The sequence below is a fragment of the Zeugodacus cucurbitae genome, chromosome 3 (genome assembly GCF_028554725.1).
Source record: "Zeugodacus cucurbitae isolate PBARC_wt_2022May chromosome 3, idZeuCucr1.2, whole genome shotgun sequence".
NCBI lineage: Eukaryota > Metazoa > Arthropoda > Insecta > Diptera > Tephritidae > Zeugodacus > Zeugodacus cucurbitae.
This window is the reverse complement of record NC_071668.1, coordinates 78,021,401-78,048,249: the sequence shown is the minus strand read 5'-3', so window position 1 is coordinate 78,048,249 and position 26,849 is coordinate 78,021,401. Positions and strand designations below refer to the sequence as shown.

The 26,849-nt window shown below is 35.5% G+C and overlaps 1 protein-coding gene and 3 non-coding genes across 6 annotated transcripts in view; 3 read left to right on the top strand and 1 right to left on the bottom strand.

Annotated features, from left to right (window-relative positions):
• Window positions 1-26,849, bottom strand: part of LOC105211468 (centaurin-gamma-1A) — a 210,530-nt gene that overhangs the window by 53,558 nt on the left and 130,123 nt on the right. The window contains exon 1 of one of the 3 annotated variants that reach the window (XM_011182890.3): window positions 171-1,346. The exons of the other annotated variants lie outside the window; for them this stretch is intronic. Within the exon in view, the coding sequence (XP_011181192.2) occupies window positions 171-348 (178 nt within the window). The 5' untranslated portion in view covers window positions 349-1,346. Of the gene's footprint in view, window positions 1-170; window positions 1,347-26,849 lie in introns of those variants that run through there. 3 annotated transcript variants of the gene reach the window in all.
• On the top strand, window positions 21,276-21,347 carry Trnaq-uug (transfer RNA glutamine (anticodon UUG)). Its single transcript has one exon. It is a non-coding gene; the product is annotated as a tRNA-Gln (tRNA).
• Trnah-gug (transfer RNA histidin (anticodon GUG)) lies at window positions 23,757-23,828 on the top strand. The gene has a single exon. It is a non-coding gene; the product is annotated as a tRNA-His (tRNA).
• Trnah-gug (transfer RNA histidin (anticodon GUG)) lies at window positions 24,414-24,485 on the top strand. Its single transcript has one exon. It is a non-coding gene; the product is annotated as a tRNA-His (tRNA).

Below are 26,849 nucleotides of genomic sequence, written 5' to 3'. Positions count from 1 at the left end.
TGTTGGTCTAGCTTTTTATGCTTCTTAAGAAATTTTATAATAATAAAGCTTAAATTGTAATTAAAAATCTTTTTAATTATTTTCCATTTATAGAAAACTCTTTATGTTGATGTTAAGGCACCCTTTCCCCCCGTACTGCTCACACTCAAAGTGACAACACGCTACCTCACCTGATTTCCGCTTCTCGCGATCGGGCACCACCAAGCTTTTGGCGCGTTTTACACGCAACGAACGCCGTCGTATGGAACGTAGGAAAGCTTCAGGCATGCGTGAAAAACGTTGTGGCGTTTCGGGCGGCTTAGCGGCCGCAGTGCGTTCCGGCAAAAAGAAATTCTTTACGGCCAACATGTTGCACTAATTTGGCGAAAAGTATTTAATATGTTGGGGTAGTACACCAATTTAATCCGAGTGTATGTGCGATTTACACGCGATTTTAGTTTTTGCACACTTATTGACAAAATTTTTCTAAACACTTATTTCACAAAATGTAAACACTTTTTTGACACACTTTTTGCTTTAAAATTTGACAACACTTCATATGTCGTTATGCACAGTTTTGTGGTTTTCAAGTGATTTCATTGCATTTTCAAGTTTCGTAAGCATGATGTTAAATTATGAATATTAAATTTTTTCAATTTTTGTTTTGCAAAATAATTTGCATGTGTAAATATTTAGTGATTTGTGACTAAGACGTCTTAATTCTGCGTAACACTTGATGATCTTTGGTGGTTTTTGTTAGCTTTTGCTGTGCTTTAGTCACCTGCTTAATGTGATGAGTTGTATAATAAACATTTTTGCATAAATTTATTTTGTGGTTTTCGTTTTTTTTTTTTGCTTTTTTTTTGTGTTTGCAAAATTCAAATTCACTTTGTCGCCTTGTATGATTATGATATAAGCAACACGGTCGTGATGAAATCCGTTTAAAGGTTTATACAAAATTCGATTGGAAATCACTTCCGATCCGTTTGTAGTTTTTACTTCTTTATAACTAATTTATTCTCACAATTATGTAAACAAATACAAATATATTTTCACTGTTTCGTTTCATTCATTTGCGAAATAATTTCGCTGTTCACAAAATACACTTCGCTGCTTTTAATATTTCACATTCATTTCATTTGAATTTATTATTCGAAAAAATCCGCACAAATAATTTATTATTATTGTTTGTGTACACCGTTCACTACGCGTTACGTGCGCGTGTATTTCCAATTGTGTACCATGTAAGAAACGCGCTACGAACGCACAACGATCCACTCAAATACGCAGTCTATCTAACACTGAGGGATATTTCGTTGCGACAACAGCGTTTAACCGGCAAAAGCAATAACATGTGACTAAGTGAGCAGGCGACGACGACCGGTAAACGACCACACGAGCCACACAGGCGAACCAGTTTCTGCTGCAGTTCAAACGACGCATGTTAACTCGGAGGTAAACAAAATGTTAAAGTGGGACAATGTGCTGTTAAAGAAGCTGTTAATGGAATTTCATTAACATTTCGCCGTTAAAATAATTAACATTTGGCTGTTTAAATAATTAACATTGTCTTTTAAAGCTAATTACATGGCGCTGTTAATTAGTTAAAGGGAATTTTAGCGCTGTTAGCGCTTACTATCTTAACAGCGGAGGTGTATTAACGCTGTTAGCATTTACTAAGCTAACATTTGGCAATTCGCAAAAATTTAATACAACAAATTTTTTGTCCCCTCCCCTGCACAGTTAACAAACACACTGCACTTATGGTACTAAGTGACGGCGTATAAATTCATAATAAATAGTCAAACACGTAAAAGTATATTTTTAATGGCGTACGTCAGCGTTGATTACGCGAAACGCTATGTTTGTTGTTGTTAAACGTTAAACGCAGGTAATTTGATTCATTTGTTGTTGACCAAGGTATGCATGAATAGAGGCTGGCTGTTTGGAAATTAGTTAGCTTTTAATACGCGCGGTATTAGGCCATATGAAAGTACGTGTGTTTATAGGCGCTTTAATGTTTGCTGGGAGAATACATATATATTACATTCACGAACGTTTGTATGTATGTTCCACGCGCAGTCAGGTGCTTTAGTTTTACGTACTAGCCGTAAAGCTGCATGAAATGGGTCAGCTAAAGTATATGCCAAAGCGACGTTTTGTTAGCCAACTCGTTAAAGAAAGCTTTGTTCGTATGTAGAGCTGTATAGCTATGAGTCAACCAGCGTCAGTCAGCGTGTGAAGCCAAGTGAAAGGGAGCTGAGGTCATGGTCGTGATACCTAATAGACATGATCTATGTAGATATATTCATAATAAAATCTTTATATATTAGCGTAAAAAAATTTAAAATTATTGTATAAAATGCAACAATGTTTATTAAAACATTATTTGCATGGCTCATTAGCTACGCGTTGACGTGGCTTGAGTTGTAGATAAAATGACATGAAGGCAAACACGTGCGGCGCGCGATCATGCAAGCAACTGCGAAATTACGTAAAATAGAATGAATAAATATTTGCTATTCAAGCAAAAACAATATATTTATGGCGTTAACAAATAATAGTTGCTTATTTTAGATTTATTTATAGAAATTTGTATACTTGTCTATAAATACACACACAAATATATTTTAAGGCAATTTATAATAAAATTATGAAATTAAAATAATTTAAAACAATTGCAGTAATCATTATTGTCCCTTTTTTTCAAATATTCTTGCTTAAATTGCTGCTAATTTTCTTTAAAATGTCAACAATGTTATTAGTTTAACAGTTGCTTAGCATTCTGTTACTCTGTTACCTAACAGTTGCAACATGTTCGATGTTCGGCAGGGTGGCAAATAATTTCCCTACGAAATTCCCACATCAATTGGATTACCTTGCCGCTAAGGTAAATGATTGACGCCACTCTTGCAACATGCAGCGCATCAATGTTGTTGTTGTTTTTGGTGCATTACTAACATATGAAAATACGCAGTTTCAGACATACTCACTTACTACTAACATATTTAAGTGCACTCGCATATGTATGATGGTAATAAAAATTCCGCCAGAACAAGTTGAAATGTTAAGGCAATAACTCTCACTATGCAGCAGTGCAGCACACACATACAGACATACAAATGCATATAAAGTTTTTTTCGAGCTTAACCAACACACATGGCAACTCTAAGTAGGTAACACTCACTCTGCATGTGGTTGGTATGATTATTGAGCCAGATTATGTCATCGCAAAGCCAGCGTCAGAACGATGAACTGCAGTAATGGCTCCATTTAGAAGCGCGCGAAAGGAGAGAAAATTGGCTGGCGCGCACTTGCACTGCCAAGCTTATGTAATCACGAATATACAAGAACAAATGCATGTGCGCGTGTGTGTGTATGTTGGAAGAAAGTGTGTCAGGTTGCTGGTTGGCAAGGATTGCTGGAGCTAACCTAACAACCGGATTGATTAGCTGATTGACGTGAGTGAGTGAATGAGTTGCGAAAGGGATTTTGCTGGGGATCTGTGATGATCAAATTCAAATGATAAATTAATGCTATTAAAGCGGCTTGCGATTGCAATAGAGGATTGCGATTGGTTCATTAATATGCTTAAGTGAATGATGACAAATGTGACGAAGTGGGAGGTTGATGGAGTCATATTAATGTAGAATTATTTAGTGAGGCAATTAGAGAGAAAATAGTTGAAAAAATGTCACTGCAAAACAGTATATTCCAAGATTATGATCCTTCATATAGGCATTTGGGATGGTCAGATTGTGAAAATATATTTTATTGACTAAAATTGGATTTTAACTTTTACTTAGGTTATTAACACGTAGGAGGAGCTGATGGTACTAAAACCAACTAAGTTTGTTGCAATATTAGCACATCAATGAAAGAAGCTATCGCCACATTCCAAGGGTTGGCAAAGGGCTTTTATTATGAAATCGACTTTGACATGGTCCCAGCGGCAACTTTCAATTTTTTCGCATTAAATTTATTAAATTAAACTAACAATACAATATAACGTCGAAACGAAAGCCTAAATTGTTTCATTTGTGCCACTTGCGCAGACACAAGTGTTCACTGATTCATATATAATATGCAACAACTGTCGCTTCCGCTCCAACAGAAATGCAACAACACATTTGTTATAAGGACAATCGCAAAATGAAATTAAATAAAAGGATACATGTACATATACATTTTCTGTCAGTTTTTCACCCCTTAAGGCACTGGCATTTTAGCTGTCATTTTTGACACTTTAGACGCAATTTGGGGCTGTAATTAAAGCGAAAGCTCTCTGTGCATGAGTAAAATATTCGATTTTATGAATGACATTACAAGTGTATGTATGTATGTTTGTTGTATGTGTATAACACCCCCAGAGCGCGAATAAATCCAAGTGGGTGCGGCTGAGTGTTGAAACGCAGCTGCGAAACCTTTCACTTTCTTTACAAAGCGGAAATGAGTTAACTTTCTGTGCAGTCTCGGTTTATTTGAATGAAAAAGGAATATAATCAAAAATATTTGACATTTACACTTCGCTGCATTAATGCTGTCAACATATTGTCGTGCACTATTAAGTCATTAATAGTCTTCACTTTGTCTTCACTGTTAATAATGAAATATTTTACAGGATAAATCTAAAATATATGCCTGGGTATTTAATGAAGCTTTTAAGAATTATATTTTTGAGTTGTCTGGAAAATTTTGATAACGGTATAGCCAGTGAAAGTGCTAATTTCATATTTTAAGCATAAAAATTAAGGTAAACAAAATTTATTTTCCTATTAAAAATAAAGAAAAAATTATATTTTGTATTTGTAATTTATATAATTTACGATGAGTTCACACTTCTTCACCTTCCGATTAAAATCTGCAAACTATCACAGCTGGTGAGAACGGTAGGTGATCACAGGTGATTATAATCAAACGAAATCTTCACAAGCAAAATTTTAATTTCTTGTTAATAACCTTGTTAATAACCATTCCATTCACACTACACTTACGCTACACACTACTTATGTCTAAATATGATAATTATTATTTGTATTTTTTAAGAGGAAATGTTGAAGAACTATAACTAAACTACACATAAAGTTGTTAAAGCAATCCATATTGGAAAAAACATTCTCAAAACATTCGTGTATTTTTGCAAACTCACAGAATCCACACGTTTTCATGAAGCCATTATACGAGTGCAAGACAAAAAATATTCAACTTTTTTTACTGGACACTTGGATCCATATGTAGAGTAAGTTAGTTACACGAATTCGAACATATTTTTCTCTAGCAAACATGTGCAACATCTGCACCTTTTCTGTACAAAAAAAGCAGAAGAGCTGGTCATTTGGAAGGAAGTGTATTTGAAAAATTTTTGAAATTCAATGGTTGGCTTAATGAACACACTTGTTAGCTGAGTAATATGAAAATATGTAACTAAAAATATTATGGTTTAATTACACAATACTGATGGGTTATACTCGTATATATTACATACTACACAATTTTGCAACGGCATATACACACCTATTTCACTTCAAACAGCTCTTCTTCTACAGAAACGGTTTTTGGTTCTTCTTATTTTTCACATTTTTCGTCGTCTTTTAGTGTCCAACACTTGTATGTGACAAAACGTCATCAATCTTCCGATCTCAACCTAGATGCGGTAGACAAGGTGCAGACATGTGGCATGCGGCATAAGATGTGCACATGGTGCATTTGAGCACACACACACACATGCACAATAGGCGAACATCTCCAACAGAACTTATTTACATCTCCACTGCATGCCGCAGTACTCCCTCCTGCTGGCCCACCACTTGTGCATACCCGGAAAAATAAATTTTCGCTAACCATTAAATATTATGCAACAAATACTTTGTTGCACATTATGTTGCAAACATACACAACAACAACAAATGTTGCTGACTGCTGACTGCAAACGTGCTGCCGCCAACACGAGCGCTGGGCAGTGCCGGTGCTAATGAGGCGCTGCAACCGAGCGCAATGCGAAATTAAGCAAATCGTGCGAAAATGGCCGAATAGCGCGAGCCCGCGCGTTTTATATGCGTGTGCGGCGTCAACTGCGAATTGCCAAAAGCGGCTAAAATTAGAACACAAGTCAATGCGAAATTTCAAGTGAAATTCAAAAATCTACAAAATAATAATAACAAAAAAAAAAACATATATCTCATAGCCCCCCTCATTCATATGAGCTCACACGTGACTCAGCTACGCGCCGTCAGCCGCAGCAATAATCATCGATGATCGCCTAAAACAGCTAATGCTCGCTGCGCCGGCAGAGATATTGCGATGATTTCAATGCTTGTAAATCCGCGCGAATAAATTGCAACTGTTAATGATGACCAAGTGCGCCGTACAGATAAAAACAACAAAAAACATTTCGTTGGCACTTTACATTGGCGAATACAATTTTGGTCTGACGCAATTTGCCATGGCACTTTGGGGCCTCAATGTTGCCAGATACCGTATGGCTCATCGCTGGGCTGCAATGCAATAATGTCGGCCATGTGAAGTGGGTGGGCGCAGTGAGATGTGCTTTAATGTACAAAAATTAATTTTAGCCAATGCACAGAGGCAACGGTTTAATTTGATTTTCGATTTGCTATTAACGCTGCGCCATTGAATGGCAACCCAAAAGGTTATTACTTTTTGAGTCGGCCGGTTGTGGCTGTGGAATTTATTAATGAAATTTTAATTGCAGACAGGGTTTATAAATTTGCATATTTATTTAACAGGCAGAGTTATAAATTTAAATGATTTATTTCACAAAATCCAATGTTATAGAGAGAGCCCCATAAGGTTATCTTTATTATTGAAAATAGGAAAGAGTCACATGGAGTCATGTCTGGCGAATATGAAAGCAGGAGTACCTTAATAATAATATATAAAAAAATAACATAGTCTTTTGAACCATGAAGATTTAACAATTCCCGTTATTTTTTGAACACACTTCTTATACCATAAGAAATTGATTACTTATAATGAACGCTATATAAAATTACAATACAGCTTCTCTATACTTTCCTCCTCCAATAGGGTTAAACTATAGAAAATCTGCTAAGTAAATCACCAAACTGACTAAGGTCGCGCTTAAAAGGAAGTGTCTGTCCACCAATGTAGCCTTTAGAAACCCTGCACTGAATCAAGTTTTTGGTCCCGCTGCTTAATTAGTTACAAATGCAGCCACTTTGCGTATAACGCACCCTCAAAAGGCTTGCGGTAACCCCAAACCCTGCAAATTATAAATTGTTGCCACATGAGGCACTTTGATTACCACGACCCCGTTTAATTAACGTTCATTGATTTACAAATTAGAAATTATTGCAACTCTAGCGGAAACGGAGGCGTGCAAAAAGTGAAAACAAATTGTCGCAAACAGCGGCTGACCAACGGAAACGGTGTCGCATTACCGCTAAATGAAGCAAGTGCTGTAGTTGTTGTTGTTGCTGCTGGTGGTCAAGCGACCCTCACTAAGCGTTGTTCCTGTAGCATCGACTGTAATTGTAGCTCGTGTCCGGCATTCGGTGACCGAATTAATAGCATTCCATGCAACAAATTACGATTATTGCCACAGAAGAGCAGACGATAGTGGGTGTGTGCCTAAGGGGGCGTCGAATTGCTGGGCCGAAGCCTTGGCAATCGCGAGTGCTTATTGACTTTTGTGTGGCATGCGCTTAACCGTTTTTGTGTGCAAAACAAATGAACTCCGGCCGCGCAAGTGACGTGACGTGGCGATTAAAATCTTATCGTGGCTTTTAAAGTCAACATAGTGTACCAAGCCAGGGCTGTGGGGTGTGTGTGGGCGTGCAGCAAACAACCCCTTCTGGGCTGCCGCTGTGCTTTGTAGCGCTTAGCACCACCTTTTCTTCTCGTGCTGCGAAGGGTAATTGGGTCGCATTTTTCGGCCGTCTCAAATTGCATTGCAGTGAATGATAATGTTGGTGTTGTTTTTGTTGCGCTCAAAGTTGCAATTCATTTATTATAACAGTGCAAAACAGTGGCAACATCCATCAAACTGCTTAGGGTGCATACCAAATGGAGCTTTCTCAAACCACCCTAGGGACAAAGCATGCGAGCTCACATGGAAAACGAAATAACGGAATGCCGGTGGTAGAAATAAAAAAACACATTTTATGACGTTTTATTTTCGTTTACTATTAGGTAATAATTGCTTGGCTTTGAGCGAAGGTGTGTCTGCGGAGTGCAATGCAGCACGCAAAGTCGGCCAAATCGCAGTGATAAGCTGAAGAAGTGAAAGTTTATACGCACAAACATACAAAAAATCAGGCATTTGTTATTACAAGTGCAAGCCTGAGGGTGGCAAGAAACACCCACAGCTCATCACAACTCAATTTGACCAAACCTTTTTCATTTTCTGCGTCTCGAATTTCATTTGTGAAATTGCATTTTTATGTTGTTTAATCTGACTAATATGAAGTTACCCACTGCTTCATACAACGCTTCTGCGCCGCATGTGGATTGTGAGCGTGTTTTTTTTTGTAAATCCACTCATATAAGCGCTTATTGTGTTGCTAATGACGTCTCATACACTCTGAAAATACCTCCAAAAATGGCTCTCCACTTTCAAAATACCTTCACCTCAAATATAAAATATCTATAGGTTGGAATTACGTTAGTGTATGGATTGTATTAAGAGTACGCGTGTGGCCCTTTCATGATTTTTTTTACGATGTGGTTAATCTGTGGCATATTGACTGATGGCAGACGAGCTTTACAAGAGATTTATTTTTTTTTTTTTGAAATGGTCATATGATTATTATTTGTGGTTTTGTTTTGGATTTTTCGATCTAATGGGTCAGCGTTCTTATATGTATGTATATCAAATGTTCGGTTCGTCAAAAATGGTGTAATACTTATTTCTTTATTTTTATTTGAAATATGCATACTCTCTTTCAAATCCAGAATTATGAACCCAACCTCATTTATTTATTATATGAATATGAGTCTATTTTTTGTTTAAGCTCCAAAATATTCAGCACAATTCCACAAATAGACAAAAACCGGTAACAATCCTTTATGGCTTTTGCTCTTCAATGTCCTAGTTTTCAAATTATTTTTATAAAATGTCAATGTTGGCAGTACAATTTAATGGAATTGCAGCTAAAACTAAGTGCACCGAATGAAATGGAAGTGAAAACTCTGATAATCTGCGCCAACAATGGACACAACGAGCAATGAGGGAAAATATCAACTATGTAAAATCAGCGATGCTGCAAAAAGTAAAGCTCTAATGCAAACAAGTTGGCAAAACTTTAGAACTAGGCCAACGTACAACAAAACATACATAAATATAGATACAGTGGAACTTCCATAAATCGAACTTCTATAACTCGAAGATCTCCATAACTCGAACACTTGAATTGGCAAAGAAGACAACTTTCTTTTCTTATTTTAAAATTTTACTATCGAGGCAGAATTTTGAGAGAGTCCCTCTATATCATATGGAGGCGAACAAAAAATATAAAAAAAATCATCTAACAAAGGCATGGGATACAGACGTCAAGAGCCAAACAATAGCAAAATGCAACGAACAACAAAATTACAGAAAACATCTTTTAACGTATGTCCACAAAATTTTTTAGGAAGTAAATAACTAAAACTGTGGGTAAATCTATATTTTACAGCTTTTTGAAAAATTTATGTTTTAATGAAAGTTCTACAACTCGAAGGTTTTGTGTGGATTATGGGGATTCGAGTTAGAGAAGTTCCACTGTATTAAGTTGGATTCCTATTATGTAAGCGAAGTAAAAGGGATTGTGATGGGTATTGTGTGCTATTCCTCTAACGTCTGGTTGCGTTCATAGATTTATATATACCGTAATATTTGCGTGCCTGAATTGGTTTCTTATTCAAAGTCAGTTAAATCAAAAGCAATAATCGAGGGTATAAGCACCTGTCAGTGATGTAAACTCCTCATTTCGAAAATTATTCGCAAATCAATGAACAATTATAACGTACAAATCAGAAATTACCCCAACAATTTAGTCAAAATATGACTAAAACACATTACAAAATCACTTGAACGAAAATCGTGAATAAATTTGCAATTATCTGCGCACTTTTAAATATAGTAATTCACAACGCCATAAATAGCAAATTGTTAATGCAAATATGCTAAAAAAATCCAATTCAAGCTTCACAATATTCAATGACGCTTTCTACATACGTTGAGTACCGTAATAAGTACACACTGAATTATGACTAAGAGCGAGAATAAAATAGAAAAAACGAAAATAAAAAATAATTTGTGTTTAACCCATTTTCAGTTTGAACAACCCGCCGGTACACCCGCTGATGTCATGTGCTTAGTATGTAGCCACATTGTCTCTGCGGTCACAGTGAACCGCCGCATAGTCATACATACATAAGTGATGTCAGTCCATCATAAGGCACGAACTCAGCGGTAATGAATAAGAGTAGAGAGGCGACAAAGAAATACGTAAGTAATTAAATTATGCAAATTTTTCTAAAACAGACAGATGCGCAATAAAAAATATAATGCATGTTTTTAATTCGTGATGACATATCGCAGGCGCACAGACAGTTACAATTATAAATATGTGTGTTTAAAGTAATGCTTTGCGGGAGAGAAAATAGAAAGTGGGACAGCGGTTAAATTGAAAAACTTCTTAGATATGCAATAAATCTTAATAAATCTCAAAAACAAAAAAAAAAAAGATTGAAAAACGAAATTGCACAACCTAAATCCCACATCTCATCTGTCGGGGCCATCAATTGCTTAAACTAAATAATTTGCACTTTAATCTTCGCATTTAAGCGCAAAGTGTTATTATTATTTATGCGGAGACTGAGCGACCGATAACCTTTTGAAACGATTTTCAATTTAATTTGCATTTTTATTGAATCAATAAAGAATTGCAGGAAAAGTGCCGTGGACATACACAGAGCACACTGATCTTTCAGTAGCACAATGTATGAGACTGTGTCTGTGTTTGGCTGCGAGTAAATACTCGAGTAAAGGAGTTAATGAACACGTAAATGCGAAACGCAATGATCAACACATTGTTGATGCACAGATGCAGACCAAAAAGGGAGCATTGCAAAGTTTAAGAAATAAATTGTAAACACATTTATTGCAAAGCAGAATAATGAAATATGGCAGACTGTGCCAGTAGCGCTGAAGAAAGAAGTGCCGAGAAATAACAGTAAATAGTAAAAAATAACATGTTTATAAATAAATGCATTTGACCTTTTGGCTTCTGTTTTAAAATGGAATGAGTGATAATTCTATATGGTCCGACAACATACAGTGGGAACAGTCAAACAAGCAGTGGCTGAATGCTTACTGAACTGAATTTCTGAACGAATATTCTTCGGATTATATTCTTTCTGAAATTCCGTGCAATATATATTTGATACTACTATCACATTTTGATAAATATACAAGTTTACAGGCATCTTCAATACCATTCATCTTCCTTTAAGAAACCAACCATAGATCATTTGAAACATTTTGTCTATCATCAGAAGTTTTCTAAATATATTTATCATTCGTAAAAAATTCTAAAAATTATATATAAAATTACGAAAATTTTAAATATTTCCCATAAAAAGTTTTCATTTGAATAAATATGATTTTTTTATTATCTTCATTTGAAATCGCTAAGCATGTGCACACTTCTCTCAATGGGTAAGAATAGAAAGTTATATAATTTTCACCTGTACATACGTAGGTGAGTATAAGCAATTATTGCCAAAGCTAAAAAGCTGTCGAATATACTAGAGTTAGTAGTCAGCTCAGCTCCTCGACCAGTTTCCGTATTTGCTTTTGATAATTTTCTTTTCCCAACCAATAAACTACACCACAAAGGCAGCTTCCACGAACTTACCTTTCCTTCCGCTCGTTGCTACAGATTAAACTGTGCAAAGTCAATAAACTTGAAACAATTTCAATTCGAAGCAAGTGCAAACACTGAAAATTAAACTAAAAAGAGAACTACAGCAACAAAAACTCGGAAAATTATAGCTTTTAAGATGTGCGAATATTAGTAGATACTGAAATAAAAAAACACTTCTATTTGTTGCTGTATTTTGATTTATTTAATTTCTTATGCACTTGAGTAGTTGTCGGCTTTAGTTCAAACGATTACAACTTGTTTGTTGTTGGATATGTTTGGGTATGTTAGCTCATAGGTTTGTATGGATGTAAATATGTGAGTGGAAACTGGAACAAAGTTTTTGCCTAGCGCCATAGAAAAAGAAAATCCATGAAATTATAAATAAAGCATTAAAAGCTCATGAACACACGAAGCAGCAATTTCAGTGTAGCACGATTCGTATGCACATTTAATGGCTAATAATTACATGGAAGCTGTGAGCAATATCAAAGTTGCTTTGGCGATCTAATTGTTTATTAAAGCACTTTCAGATATCTATTTTTCGTTCAATTTCTTTTATATTCCTATGCTCTTAATTGGATTATATTGGATGATTTTAAACTTTACCTTATTCTATTATTTTTAAGAGTTTCTGAGAATGTTAATTTTATTTATTAGAAAATCGATTCACTTTCATTTTGGCCAATCAGCTAATATTGCTTAGTTTAATAAGTTTTATTTGGTTATTTCCTTAATATATATTTTCTTTTGTAGCTAAGTTGCACTAATAAATATCTGTTACATGATACACTCTGCAATGAAACATCAATCAAGTCGGGAAAATATTAGTATAGGCTCCTAATTGAGATCGAACTATACAGAAAAGCTTCAGACTTGTCCCAATTACTCCAAACAAGCAGAATAGTCACGTTGACGACAATAAAAATACAGAGAACCAGTATAGTACATATGTATGTAAGTCACTCTTCATGAATATATAAATAGAACTAAAGGGTTATGTATCCATTTTAAATTAGTATACAATTAAATAAATCTGACTGACCGTCAGAAACTTCCCCAACTTCTTCCAAAAACTTATTTTGTATTTCTAATAACTTCGGCGTTTATGAAATCTATAGCTTCATCTTCTGAAGTACATTCCTTTGTATAATGGATATGTGTATGGAATGAGTAATACTAAACCTGAAATCTAGAAATCTTAGATGCTTTCTCATTTCAACATGTTTGTAATTCAAAATGTATATTACCTATGGAAAAAACAAGAAAACTTATTTTAAGTAAATGACGGATGACGGACCGAAACGTGTTATTAATCAAAACATTATTCCTCAATACATAATATAAGGCGCCGACATGCATATAAAAGTGGCGAGGAAAGCCCAAATATAAATAAATCACTCGCATTTCATAAACAAATTTCGTTCCGTATTTATTTACGCCAAGAAATTGTGTTTCAAGGATGCACTTTCCTAAAATTAAATATTTGTTTACAAGCGAAGCATACACCTGCTCGCCATACAGCCCCCTCTCCACACCGAAAAACTGAATATGCAAATCAGAAGAAAGTATAAATTCGCGTGTTTCTTTGACGGAGTGAGTTCACTACAATATTTCATTTTGATTTGTAAACAATTGCTGATCTTTGCTGATAATCTGTGAAATTGCACGGTCTGTTGTCTTGTAATTGTTACTTATTTTAGCGATGAAATCGATAATGAAGTCATGAACACACGATCTTAACGGCAAGCACGATTGACGTCACTTTCGCGTGGAGACGTTGCCCAGCAGCTAGAGGTCTCTTCAGTACATTATGTAAATATTAAGATTACTTAGTCATTAAGTAGATGTTTCTTTTTTTGTTTTGGTTTTGAGATTGCTAAAAGCATTGAGTATGACTAAATCAATGACTAACTGTTGTTTAGTATATATTAGCAATATTTTCACTTGAATTTTAGTTTATGGTAATTAATATTTCAAATAAATAAAAAGCATGAGTATTTTACCAGACACAATATAAACAGGGCGCATGGGATTAATTTATTTCTTTTATATGTATTTACGGAAATATTTTGAGAGAAACTCATATTTCACGATATCTATTTTGATCGATGTTTATTTCCGATCGCATGTGTTATATAAACGGGTTTTGAACGATCTATTATTTTCGCCCAAAGCGACGGGCTATTCAGTGATCGGATTTAGTGGATCTAGGTCTAAATAGTAATTTTATTTAAATTTATTTTTCTGCTTTTAGGCGCGCTGATATGGTTTTAATCACTTTCGAATCTTTAAGACTTGGTCATAATATATTTCTGCTACGAAAGAGTGAATTTTCATATTGTACACATACTCACATAAGCTCTAAAGCGGTCGCTGAAATAATTTCGAAAATTCACAAGTGGAAATTCTAGACCTCAAACCTTAACTGACAGCTGCTGAAAATCACAATTTCGTTGACTGCTGCGATTTTTGTACCAAATCCATGTCCGTACTTGTCTAAGTAAACTGCAAACTTTCGCTGCTGTAATTTTAAATCAATAAAGTCAATTGGAGCCGTTGCCTGCGGGCAGGGATTCAGCAGACATGAAGTAAATTGATTACTTTTTCCTGCGGTTATCTCTTACGATTTGCAAGGAATGGCAATTTGGCAATTTGCCTGATTGCCGAATTGTTGTTTGGTTGCCAGTTTTACTGCTGTATAGGCAGTTAACGTGGCTGACTGACTTGCACCGCATTCATACGACTCATCAGCGCGCGCTCCGTCATTCACATATGCGGCATGCCGCAGGACATATGACAAATTGCACAGGCGAAGACAGTAAAGGAAAGCGACTGCTTCACTTTAGCTTTCTTCAATTGGTGTGACTTCATAAGTAAATATGTATGAATAATATGATAGGTGGAGATCGCATTGCTAGGTTATATAAATATACATAAAGGGTGATTTTTTAAGAGCTTGATAAAAAAAAAACGCATAAAATTTGCAAAATCTCATCGGTTCTTTATTTGAAACGTTAGATTGGTTCATGACATTTACTTTTTGAAGATAATTTCATTTAAATGTTGACCGCGGCTGCGTCTTAGGTGGTCCATTCGGAAAGTCCAATTTTGGGCAACTTTTTCGAGCATTTCGGCCGGAATAGCCCGAATTTCTTCGGAAATGTTGTCTTCCAAAGCTGGAATAGTTGCTGGCTTATTTCTGTAGACTTTAGACTTGACGTAGCCCCACAAAAAATAGTCTAAAGGCGTTAAATCGCATGATCTTGGTGGCCAACTTACGGGTCCATTTCTTGAGATGAATTGTTCTCCGAAGTTTTCCCTCAAAATGGCCATAGAATCGCAAGCTGTGTGGCATGTAGCGCCATCTTGTTGAAACCACATGTCAACCAAGTTCAGTTCTTCCATTTTTGGCAACAAAAAGTTTGTTAGCATCGAACGATAGCGATCGCCATTCACCGTAACGTTGCGTCCAACAGCATCTTTGAAAAAATACGGTCCAATGATTCCACCAGCGTACAAACCACACCAAACAGTGCATTTTTCGGGATGCATGGGCAGTTCTTGAACGGCTTCTGGTTGCTCTTCACCCCAAATGCGGCAATTTTGCTTATTTACGTAGCCATTCAACCAGAAATGAGCCTCATCGCTGAACAAAATTTGTCGATAAAAAAGCGGATTTTCTGCCAACTTTTCTAGGGCCCATTCACTGAAAATTCGACGTTGTGGCAGATCGTTTCATCATTCATGATGAAATGTCAAAGCATACTGAGCATCTTTCTCTTTGACACCATGTCTGAAATCCCACGTGATCTGTCAAATACTAATGCATGAAAATCCTAACCTCAAAAAAATCACCCGTTATATCATTCGATGTTGTTGCTTATAATCTTATTTATTATGGATACGTTTAGCTGTCATTCTCGCGAGGATTAGGAATTGTACTATTATATCTCTATGTTATTTTGTTTTCTATAAGCACATGAGTATATAAAAATTGGTTCTGCTATACAATATGTATGTTGACTTCCATTTGTTGAACTTAGAGAGTAGCGTATAGAACAAACTACTAGTATAAACTAAATAGGCCAGCATTAGTAAAGAGTAATGGAGTATCCTATACTTTTTCATATTGTATTATGCTTCTGTTAAAATAGCATGTAAAATGGCTCACACATATCGAGCAGAGAATTAGCGCATCGAAAAACCTATTTCTGGCTCAACATGAGTGGCTATTATTCCGCGTCATTAATGATAATTTTTGAATCTTTTTAATTTTATTTATTTCATTTATTAGTAAGAATTTATAGCTTGAATTCTCATAGGTTACAAAATTGAAGTACTTTTTATGGGTTTATTACATATTTTTTCTTCCATTTCGATAAGCAAGGAAACGATCAGATAAAAAATTTTGTAAAAAATACACTCAAACAGCAAACCCAATTTTAGGTGTTATTTATATTTGCAAATATTTTTATCTTTTTTTTAGCTCATAATTTCTGCTCGTAATAATTTGCTATTTTTTTCTATGCCATTGATATGTGTGATATTATATATATTTTCTTACATTTTCTCGGCAAAAATTAAAACATGACCGCATAAATTTCGGCGAAAATTGCAAGTATTGACAAGCGTTGTGAATACAACACATTTTCATTTGCAGGACTCATGTACTAGGTAGCAATATGCTTGTGTGTAGTCTTTGAGAATTCACAGTTATTTTTGTTCTTTTGTTGTAAGAAATACATGTAATAAAGTTGCCAAAATTACATATGTCAAAGTGTCACAAACCATTTAAAAGGCACAGTAGGAGAAATGGTGTAAAAACCAAGCTGAAAAAGGTGGCTTGGAAAGTGGAAATGAAGCAGCGAGATTGAAGTGTGACTGTTCAGGGTAGTTTTGGTTTGAGGTTGATACTTGTTATACTGTCTTTACAGCTGACAAGGTCTACTTGTTTTTTTTTAAATAATTTGTTAAATTTTTATACAATTTTCTGATTGAATTTATTACAACTAATTTGAGCTGAAAAACATTAATTTTGAATAAAATTTAATAAATACTTATTTTTTTGATTTGATTGCTTTGATTTAGTAGAAAAGCTGTTAAAATTAAGAAAATAAAATATTTTTTTCTTTTTTTTATTTATTTTAATTTTTATTTATTTTGGCTCAATTTGTAATTTTCGTTATATTTTAATAATATTTATTTGCATTTTTAAACAATATTTATTTCATACGAGTTGCTTTTCTCTTCTTTGCTACATTTCTTTACCCCAAAACCACAATAAATACAACCATAGAGGATATCTGATTAAACAGCGAAATTTCCCTTTATTTCTTCTTTTGTGCGAAATTCAAATCAAAATTTACTTAACCACAAACAAATATGGAGAAGAATGAATATTATTTGTTTGTGGTAGGTATTGCATATGCAAATATCGAAAATTGCCTCCAGCAAATCGGAGAGTAGGGGTTGCAATGGCATAAGCAATAAGCAGACCACAGAAAATCTTTTCAGCGAAAAATCCTTAAGGCTAAGACAAATAAACCGAAATTGAAATTATTACATTTGAATACAATATTTGCAGCAATAATGCTTGCCTTCAATCTGAAACACAATTCCATGTTTAATAAACAATTATGGATAAACTCATTCAGGTAATCACCAATCACACACACACATATACAAATGCATATGAATCCTTAAGAAAATTCTAAGGTTCGTAGACTACAAGCAGCTGCCATACAATTCGCATTTAATTGAAATTATTTTCCTCAAAGCCACGCCATTTTCTCAGCAGCATGCAGCATGTATTGCCGAAAATTCTGCTCGCAGAAGATTGCATTATATTTAATTACACGCAAATCGCGCGCGAAGCCCTCCATTTTACTCACAGTTCGTGAATTCATAATTCATATTTGCCAACAAAAGCCGAGAGCTGTGCATCTACATATATATTTCTTGCATCGAAACTGAAAGGTTGTGAAATTCTGTGCGAAAACTCGCTCGCTGACACGCAGAGAATTGCGAAATTTCTGCGAATTCTGTGCAATTTGCGCCAATCAAGCGTGAAAGGATTATGAGTTGGCGCGAAATTGCTGCGAACATGGCAAAGGTTCGTGTCTTGTAATGCATTTCATGCTGCATGACATAATTATTAGTGGCGCTGTGAGCATAAACAAAAGGTAGTTAAACCCCTTCACGCTCTCGAAATTGTGCGACAATTTGTTTCATAAATTTGCCATTCTTTAAATTGGGTGAAAGTAAGAACTCGTTGTTGCTCTACAAAATCCGCCAAATTGTCTTGTCATACACAAATAAATTGCTGCCATAATTTCTGTGCGAATTCGTTGCACTTTTTGTGATATAAACCTTTTTAAAGTGTGTTGTTGTAATCGACAAAGAAAATTGAAAAAATTAAAGAAAGGATTACTTCAGTTTACTGTAAGAACTGGGAAGCTTCTGGGGTGGTATGAGACTCAGATTTAAAGACCAAAATGAAAAGTTTGCTATTTTTTGATTAAAGAATACAATAGATAATATTTTAGTTCGAAAAATTACTCGAAACATCTGTTGTTATTTAACTATATTATATGTCTATGCAACATTATATAAATAATTCAAATAAATTAAAAAATTTAAAGAGGGAAAAAATTTCCAGGAACAAAATTTTCAGATTGAAAAAATATTACTGAAAATATATTTTTATTTTTTATACCCTGAACAGGGTATATTAAGTTTGTCACGAAGTTTGTAACACCCAGAAGGAAGCGTCGAAGGCCCTATAAAGTATATATATAAATGATCAGTATGTTGAACTGAGTCGATTTAGCCATGTCCGTCTGTCTGTATATATACGAACTGGTTCTTCAGTTTTTAAGATATCGTTTTGAAATTTTGCTGATGTTATTTTCTCTTCAAGAAGCTGCTCATTTGTCGGAACTGCCGATATCGGACCACTATATCATATAGCTGCCATACAAACTGAACGATCGGAATCAAGGGCTTGTATGGAAAACTTCCGCATTTTACTATATATCTTCACGAAATTTGGTGTGAGTTATTGTTCATAGAAATAATTTAATCTCCGAAAAAATTGTTCAGATCGGTTCACTATAGCATATAGCTGCCATACAAACCGAACGATCGGAATCAATGGCTTGTATGGAAAATTTTCGCATTTCACGTGGTATTTTCACGAAATTTGACATGGATCTATTTTCTTTATTAAATAACCTTAAGGATTCTAGCAAACAACTTGGCTAAAAATAATTAGTAAAATGTTTTCTTTTTTTACTTACTTTTTCTTACGTCTTTAGATTTGCTTAAACACATAGTTACTAAAAGAAATGCACCTGTGAAGGGTATATTAGCTTCGGTACAGCCGAAGTTAACGTTTTTCTTGTTTTTTCCTAACTTCCTCCTAACTTCTAATTCTACTTAAAGTGAGTAGGGATTTTTCCAAAAAGTTTCGATAGTAATGGTGTGATATACATTCGAAATTATCAGATTATATTCGAAATAAATGTATGACACATATCCGCTGGCATTGTGGGGTGTTCCAGTGCGGTTATGGAACAGTAGGAAATACCCACAGTTTACCAAGTTCAATACCGAATAACAAATTGTTACAATTTTATAATTTTTCACACACATACACACAAACACGAATATGTACATACCAGTGGCTCCGATTAACACATTCGACAATCATTAATCAATGCGAAATTCGTGCTGCTCAGTGAACTTACCTGAAAAAATAAGACAGAAATGTAATTAATAAAGAGAAAGAAAAAAGTCTTACGAACTACAAATTGAAGATTAATTTGCTACAAATACGCGTCCCCTTCCTTAAAGAGGGAGGAAATCGTTTAGTTCGACATGAATGAATAATTGCGCTCATTTATCACTGAAAACGCTGAAATATGCGAACGACAAATAACATATTTTCTCTGTGAGTATCGGTTTTTAATACTATTTGAGATCAAGTAAACTGGCGCTTGTTAAAAATTTTGTTAAAAAATAAAATTAGAAGCAATGCTCGGAAAGAAGACAAGGACAGTCGTATTCGGCAATTGTCCTGCAGTTTTAAGGCTGACCAAAGCGATTTTACGACTGACCGTGCGACAAACTGTAATTAAACTGTAAAAACGAAGAAGAGACTCGGACGCAGAGTCATTAGCGAGTACGAACTAACTCTAAAGGTACAAAAGAGTATTTAAATAATATAAACTAACGCCTAATTAGCCGCCATGCATGCACAGAACGCATTTATAGTACTATTTTCAAAAACCCCAACTCAGACGAAATTATTTCATTAACTTTAATGTGGCACGGCAGCAAGCCGCCACAATTACCACTGAGTTGCCCATACGCCTTTATTTCCATTTCATTTGTGTTAATTTCTGTTAAATTTTTCTCATTTTATGTTGCCGGCACAGTGCTGGCCAAAAGTATGCGCACACAAGTGCTACTGTGTTGGTGGCGAGTGCCCACGACTATGGTGGCACGTGTGGAACAAAGCGTGTAATGGCAACAACGTCACATTAACTGCATTCACTTGCCGCGTGTGGCTCGTCTTCGTCGGCTGCCTTGCAAGTAGCTGCGTCGGTTTGTTTGCCTGTCAATCCCTTGGCTAAGCATATAATTATCCTGCCAAGTAAGCTATTTGTCTGTTGCCAAGCCACGAGTTGCATGGCCGGTCTTCTAATTGATTTCTCTTTATGTTTCGTCTGCCGAAGTGCACCTGAACATTAGGAGAAATGAGCGGATCGCACGCACATGTGAGCAACTAGTTACTAGTTCTATACTCGTTTCTAGAAAGAAACTTTATATGTTAGTTTCTGGAATAATTATGTGTATTTGGTAACTATTCTCCTAAAGCTCTATATAACTTTTCGAATACTTTATTTAAAAAACATTTAAAGATAACATTTATCATAATTTAGACAAAATCTAAAGGGTACAGAAAAGTATGCGAAATCACACGTGGATCACCGATAATATGATAAGATAATATACACATACCAAACGGTATATCAAGTATAGATAGCTAATATGTATATATGGACGAGTATATAATAATGGAATATTCATAATTAATAACCAAAGCATAAATAATGTTTTTCAAAATCCATATTTATACCAAACGATAGCTTTTATTAGATAAATCATTCATAAACCAACAGTATCAGTCAGTTAAGCGATTTTTGTTTAGATAGTGTCGCCATTTCTGTAATCCATATAATCCATAAAACATGTGAGCGATTTTGTAAAAGCATTGCTCTACATATCTCGCTTACATTAAAATAATTTAATACGAAATTATCAATTCAATGTCAATGACACTTGAAGGTCTAGTGGTCTGTGTGGATTTCACGTGTTATTTTAGTCGGCAGAAGATCAACCGGTTCTATGGTGTAATGGTTAGCACTCTGGACTTTGAATCCAGCGATCCGAGTTCAAATCTCGGTAGAACCTTGAACACATTTCCTGTTGTTTTATTTTATTCTGATTAAAAATGCATGGGAAGAAGTATTTTAATTTTGTGAATACATACTAAATATTTATGAAGGTAGTTGATAACATAATAGGATATATCCATATGAGTACTAAATGATATCGTCTTTTTTTGGTTGTTAGCTTTCTTCAAGAATGAAAAAATCATGTGAAATTTAAAAAATGAATAGAAGTCATGTGAGGTTTTAAATATCCAACTATCTTACAACGGTCACATTATTTTTCGACAAAAAAAAAACTGAACACATCTTGATTAGAATTGTAAGGTGATTGAATCTGTAAAAAAAAGATTTTTAAACATTTTAAAAAATGTGATATTCCAAATGAGCATTTAGAGGCCCAATGTGGCTGACTGTCAACTTTTTAACTGCCCATAGGTAATTTAACTAATTTACTAAAACCACCCGAAGTTAAATGTGTCGCTCGTTGAACAACTGTACTAGAATATTATTCAGCCATCGCAACGGCGAGCGAAATATTGCACTTTTGACCGTTGCAACACTTCACTAAAAGCGCAACCACTTAAGCGGAATGACCAGCACTTTTCAGCCGCTCGGCAATATTAACGACGCTGTAAAGCTGTCCCACTTGAGGGGCTCGATAAAACCGACCCTTCGCACATACAAACATACAAACGTACGTCAGTTTGATAGCAATAAAAATCATTACATCACTTTTGCATGCGACTACTCACTCTGCGTGGCCTGCTGTCCGAGTAGCACACGCGGTGGTGATGGTGGGCTGCTACTTGCCTTACTTGCATGCGGCGCAAGGCGTGTTAATAAAGCGTTAAGTGGTTGCGCATGCGCCGCACTGACCAGCCAGTCAACCAGTCCGGCGAACTGCATAAATAACATATATAAATGATGGTTGGTGGCCGGCAGGCGCGTGCATTCGTTTAAAATGCGAAATTCGTTATGAAAGCGTTGAATAAAAAGCGGAGACGAAGTGAAAAATGACGTGGAAATTGGACAGTTGTGGAAATTGCACGCGACTTGCAACATTTCAATTATGCAGGACATGCAAACCAATTATCCTGCACAAGTTGTATGCGCCGTTGCTGTCTGCAGTCTAGAGTTGTTTGCTTGACGGTAATTTGGCGTGTGTTGCAAGTCCACGTGCCCACGTGCAGGACTCACGGGTGTAGTACAATTTGCACCTTGACTTTTTGTGAGCGTTGCAGCTAAATTTATGCGCGAAACTATTAAAATGATAAATCGAGAGTAAAAGATGAAAAAATAAAATAAAATATGGCAGACAGTACCTATAACAATGCGGAACTTTTTGAGTTCTAGGTATAGTCAGTAGAAAGTGCAACAAACGAATTATTTCGGTTATTAAAAAGTAAAATTAAAAAAAAAATCTGATTTTCTCTCTAAATATTTATGTAAATGTATATAATAGCCTGAAAGGGTTTACATGTGCGTTTATAACCTTACGGATTACAAGCGTGCAATTTGTGCATTTGCCGAAAACACGGCAATCATTATGGAATATTAACACAAAAAATGCAGAACGTGCTTTTACAATGCCCAACAAGGATAACACGCTTCACGCACTCGTATAAACACGCACACACACACACGTACGAACATAGATATGAATATACCTTTTCGGGGCGTAATGCGCGCTTGAGCGAATCTCATTAAAGCTGAAAGTCATAACGCCGTCAAACAACTTTCATCCCCCCCACACACAGACACATCGCAATGCGCGCATTGAAATGTCCAGCCAGAGAACGACCGTTGAAAATTCGTTTAGAAAATCCTTTTTAATTTATATTTGAATGCGAAAGGGCAACAACAAATACAAATGCGGATAAAAACAGATTAGATGCGCTACCTTGCGTATGAGTATTATGAAAGGATCAGTGGCTGTCGGCATCAGTTACACGCGCTTGTGCCCAACTCCCCTTCACGCTGCCAGCGCTTGTGCTCTGTTTATGCTTTCATGTTGTTGCAGCGTTTATGGCGCGTTTTGTTTAATGCACGCATGACAACTTCGTATCATAAATGTCAAATAAAATAGTAATGTTTATGAGGCTATTTGAGGTTAGAGTGAAAGTGCGCCCATTGTTAGCGACACAATAGGAGCTGGTTGGCATTCTGATTGCGTACCATGCTACGGCGTGATTTCGATGGAGACATAGTCTCTGACTCTATTAATGAGGCATATACTCTCTAACAAAAACAGTTAAATATTTATAATTAATTTTCATACAAAATAATTTTGTATTTATTATTAAATATAGTATCAGATTTTTTGAAAATATTCTCTTTTTTAATTTTTTTTATTTTATTTTATATAAACTAAGAAGTAAGATTTGCTTTTTGATCGCGTTTTATCGTCGAGCGTTGCAAGCTTTCAATAGCCGTGATCGTCTAGTGGTTAGGACCCTACGTTGTGGCCGTAGTAACCCAGGTTCGAATCCTGGTCACGGCAATGTTTCACTCAAACATTGTCACGGAGAAAGCATTTATTTTGTAATTCAAAATTTAGTAACACGGAGATTTTTAAAAAACTATGAGTATTAAAAATACTTTCTAAAATGATATTGGGGCTTATGTTTTCATGTATGTATTATGTATTATGTATTATTAGTCTAATGTAGAGCATTTGTTTGGCAACAATTCAAGTTTTTCACGCAAGTGTACTGCTTTGCATATATACATACAAAAATATGTTGTATTATATCATTTGAGCACTAAACTTGAAAACAATTTTGAAAATATTTCAGTACACGATTGCTCAAACCATTTTGTTTTGATCTCACACAATTAAAAATATGATTTTTTTTCGTTAGATACTCTCATTTGTTATCTCTTTTATTGCCGCAATTTATTTTTAGTGCTCACACTGATTTCTTATGTTGTACCTATTGCACTGTGCGCTTTGAAACTATATTCGTTTATTATTTTTCTGCAACTAATTCGAAGTGAAAGTCATTTTTCGGGTATTATTGGTCTACATTCCAAAACAATTTGGTATTTGTGCGTTGTTAACCACGGATTTGGCACGCTTTCAGTAGCCGTGATCGTCTAGTGGTTAGGACCCTACGTTGTGGCCGTAGTAACCCAGGTTCGAATCCTGGTCACGGCAATGTTTCCCAGTAAACATTGTCACGGAGAAAGCTTTATTTTTTAGAAAAAATATTTTTTTATTGAAATTTTAAAAAATGTCAGAGTAGAATGTATTTCGGTTGCAAGTTTCATATATTATTCTAATCTGCAACTTTTTTTATTTTCCTCGGAAAATTTATTTTTTTCTTACTTATTAAAATATATAAACAAAATATTTAAAAAATTGTAAAACAGTTTCTCACAATGGAAAACTATAATATAATTTTTCAAAATTTGTTGATTCTGATTTCTATTATATTTGATTTCCTCTTTGAAACTGACTTTTATTCCAAATTCACAAAACAAACCAGAAAAGCACTTTATCCCTTCAGCAAAATGCTTAAATAAATAAGCAATTCGAATTAAATGCGACCAAAACAGGCTTTTAGACGGCCGACACCTAAAAACACACCAACCAGATTAAGTGAGACTAAAACAAAACTAAAATATCGGATTGTTTTCACTCCACACATGAATGAGAGAGCCCTTTGAGCGTAAACAAAGTTTAAAATAATAAACATGAAAATAACAAAAACAAAGTAGTAACAAATCACAACCCTTTCGTCTGAGCGACTTTAAAATCCTTGTTATCCTTGCACACATGTGTTTTCGCTTCAATTATTTAATTTCCTGTTTAATTGATTTTTTGTTTTAATTTTTTTTTATTTCTATTTCAATTAAAACAAAGAATAGCGCGCTTAATGCGGAACCTTCATCACCGCCAACAACAACTAATTTGGTAATTAATGAGCGCAAATGTGCAGCGATGCAGCGAATATCCAGCCATCCCATTTAGCGCACATGTCCTGTCTGTCAACCGGCTCGCGGACCACTTTAAAAGTCCCGCGCGCAGCAACCCCCGAAAGCGCAGTGTCAAAGGTCGGCGACGCGAAAGCAAACGGCCACTGACAGTCAGTCACTCAACACAACTCACTCAGTCAAATAGTCGTCAACGCCAGAACCCACCATCAACCAGCGCCACCACCACTTACACCAACGTGCGCAGCCGAACTTAGCCAGCAAAGCCAAATAAAGGCCGCTTTGTTGATTTTACTTTCATTGCAGTTCGCTGCGTTATTTATTCGGCGTTTTTTATGCAGCAGCATAATTTTTATGAATATTTCAGCTGGACGCGCAGTTGCCAGACTGCAGAATGCATCGTTTGACACATGATTGGGAAGCGAACGTAGCTTCATTAGCAGAGCGGAAGCTCGACTGCCGTCCAACCCCGCGTTAAACTACGATTTTTGTTTTTGTCCTTTCAACGATTGTGCTGCATCAGTGGTCCGTCAACAGCTTGTTTACTTTGCATTCGGTCCGGTGCTTGGACGCTGTGCTGTCAGCTCAACATCAACCTCATTCAGCTACCCTGTTGAAATGGCTGACAAATTCGGCATAACGGCGGTTGGAAATTACCGATGCTCGACACGTTCCAAAATAATTACGACGCATCGCGTACAAAGCTCTCACTTGCTGCTCGAAACAGCTTCTGGTTTGTTTTCCATTTGCTCTCGTGTTTGTTTAGTTTTCAGTTTTGATGTTTTCATCAATGGGCGGATGAGCATCCCGACTGAACCCCATTTGCGTAGTAGTGGATTAGGGCAAGTGGGTAAAACAAACAAGACAAAACAATATTTATTCGCATTTTTGGGAAAATATTGAAAACACGAACATCTGTCGAATGAATATCTCTGGTTAATAATTTATTTTTCAGGGAAGCTGTGAGTAGGATCTTAACATAGACTAGATACTCTTTTTATATAAATATTGAATCAATTTATAGAATGCTAAACTAGTTTTTAAGGAAGCTATCTTGTTTCGAAGAGCTAGAGTTAGAGAACTAGTGGAGAAACCAAAAGAGTTCTTGACTTTGTCCACGTCCACATAAAAGTTGGGAATAAGCAGATAGTATATTTGAGATTGTGATCTGTACTTTTCCTAAAGAGTACTTGGAAATTTAAAAGAAATGTAAGATAAACTCGATCTTAGAGTATGGTAGTCTAGTCATTACATTAAACAAAGATAGACGAATTTTTCGAGGCAAGAGAGTAAGCGTAGTTGGAGGTAGATGGTGACTTGTGTTACTCTCGACTCCTACAATGACTCTATTTCCTAGTGATAGACCCAAATTTCCTCTCCGATAATATTACGATATTTATTGAAAATTGAGAGAGACTTTGTGGTTGCGAAGGTAGAAATCAAAAATGCGAAAGTTCCCAATTGGTCGCAAGTAAGCAAAGAAGAAATAAGCAAATATTAGTTCTCCTTACCATAATCTTGCGCACTTATTCTACTTTCTCGAATCGATAATTGCCAGCTGTCACACGTGTTGCTAATCTTCGTT